The sequence below is a fragment of the Rhinolophus ferrumequinum genome, chromosome X (genome assembly GCF_004115265.2).
Source record: "Rhinolophus ferrumequinum isolate MPI-CBG mRhiFer1 chromosome X, mRhiFer1_v1.p, whole genome shotgun sequence".
NCBI lineage: Eukaryota > Metazoa > Chordata > Mammalia > Chiroptera > Rhinolophidae > Rhinolophus > Rhinolophus ferrumequinum.
In genome coordinates, this window is record NC_046284.1 from 44,507,177 (window position 1) to 44,508,730 (window position 1,554).

Genomic DNA, 1,554 nt, shown 5'->3' on the forward strand with positions numbered 1-1,554 from the left:
TGGATGGCCATCAGCTGTGGCTAGTTGGCCGTCAGCTGTAACCAGTGAGCCATTGGCCACTAATATAACTGCTGTGGCTACACTAGCAGAAAATAGGGGCTAGCAAGAAGATGGTGGCTGAGCCTGCGAGCAGCGCAGTGAGGGTTGCGAACAGTGTGGCTCCTGCTTCCTGTGTCTCCAACCCAGCCGCCAGCAAGAATACAGTGGTATGACTCCCCTGTCCATGGCTCCGTGGGTGTTCCTTTTTGGCCTCACCATGTCCTGCGTTCTTATGTGGGGAGCGGGAGCTGACACCCCGCATGACACCCCACACGACAATTACTTAAAATTTAATTTAGATCACATCATTCCTTCCTCACTGAGTATTCTCCCATGGCTCCCAATTTCACTCAAAGTAAAAGCTAAAGTCCATATAATGACTTATAAAGCCCTACATGATTTAGCACCTCCCCCTTCATTCTTACTATTTTCCCACTCTGTTCCAGTCACACTGGTCTCCTTGTTGTTTCTTAAGCATGCTACACATGTTCTCACTTTGGGAGAACATTGCACTAGTTGTCCCTCTGCCTGGAAGACTCTCTCCCTGGATATCAACATGGATTGCCCCTTTGCTTCCTGCAAGTCTCTGCTCAAAAGCAATCTCCTCAGAGAGTCCTTACTCACTTTATTGTTTCCTTTGAAAAATATCACCATCTGCTATATTATAATTTTTTTTTTGACACCCAAATCTCTTTTATTGGAGGGGGATGGGGCACTGGAGGGTGGGCCCCAAGCCCTCTCACTGCACGGCTTGTTCATTGGCGCTGCTTCCTGAGTCCTGCGGCTTCATCACGTCGGGCAGCTCCGGTGGGCTGGAGAAGGGCTCGATGCGCAGGGCCTCAAACGTGTCATCTGCCCGGAAGGCCAGCCCCACGGTGGCTGGGGCCTGCGGCCTCGCTGTTTGACTGGTGAATCCACATTCGCCCAGTGTCTTGCCATCATCCAAAAGCTGGTCATCCTTGTACAGCCGCTGCTCGTCAGGCGGCCGCTTGAGGATGCCTTCGACGATGCGCTTCAGTTCGAACACGGTGCTCGACTCCTTGGCATCCGTGAAGATGGTAGTTTTGTGGCGCCGGATCATGAGGAATACGTCCATCGCAGCGGCTGCCTCTCCCTGCTATATTATAATTTTATTTGAGTAATGTCTGCCTCTTCCCAATGTAAACTGCTTGGGAGCATAGAATTTGTTTTATTCACTGCTCTCCTCACCAGCACTTAGAATAGTGCCTAGTGCATAATATTCAATTAATATTTGTTAAATGAATGACTGAATGTGTGGGGACAGAGTCCCAGAGAGCAGTTTCTAAGCTCTTGGCCTCATGTGGAAAGGTGCTGGCTCGGTTATTAGATGACCATCAGCTGTGATCAGATGGCCATCTGCTGTGTGGCCATCAGCTGTTACCAGTTAGCCATTAGTCACTAATATAACTGCCATGGCTACACTGGCAAGGGGGTTGGTTGGTTTGTTGGTTGGTTATCTGGCTGGCAGAGAAGTACAGATAGCAGCTAGCAAGG

General features: G+C 49.9%; 1 protein-coding gene across 1 annotated transcript; it reads right to left on the bottom strand.

Moving 5' to 3' along the window:
• Positions 1–721: 721 nt before the first annotated feature.
• Positions 722–1,148, bottom strand: LOC117025705 (elongin-B). Its single transcript, XM_033111787.1, has one exon. The coding sequence runs from the start codon at positions 1,133–1,135 to the stop codon at positions 779–781; it is 357 nt and encodes a 118-aa protein (XP_032967678.1). The 5' UTR covers positions 1,136–1,148; the 3' UTR covers positions 722–778.
• Between the last annotated feature and the right edge of the window lie 406 nt (positions 1,149–1,554).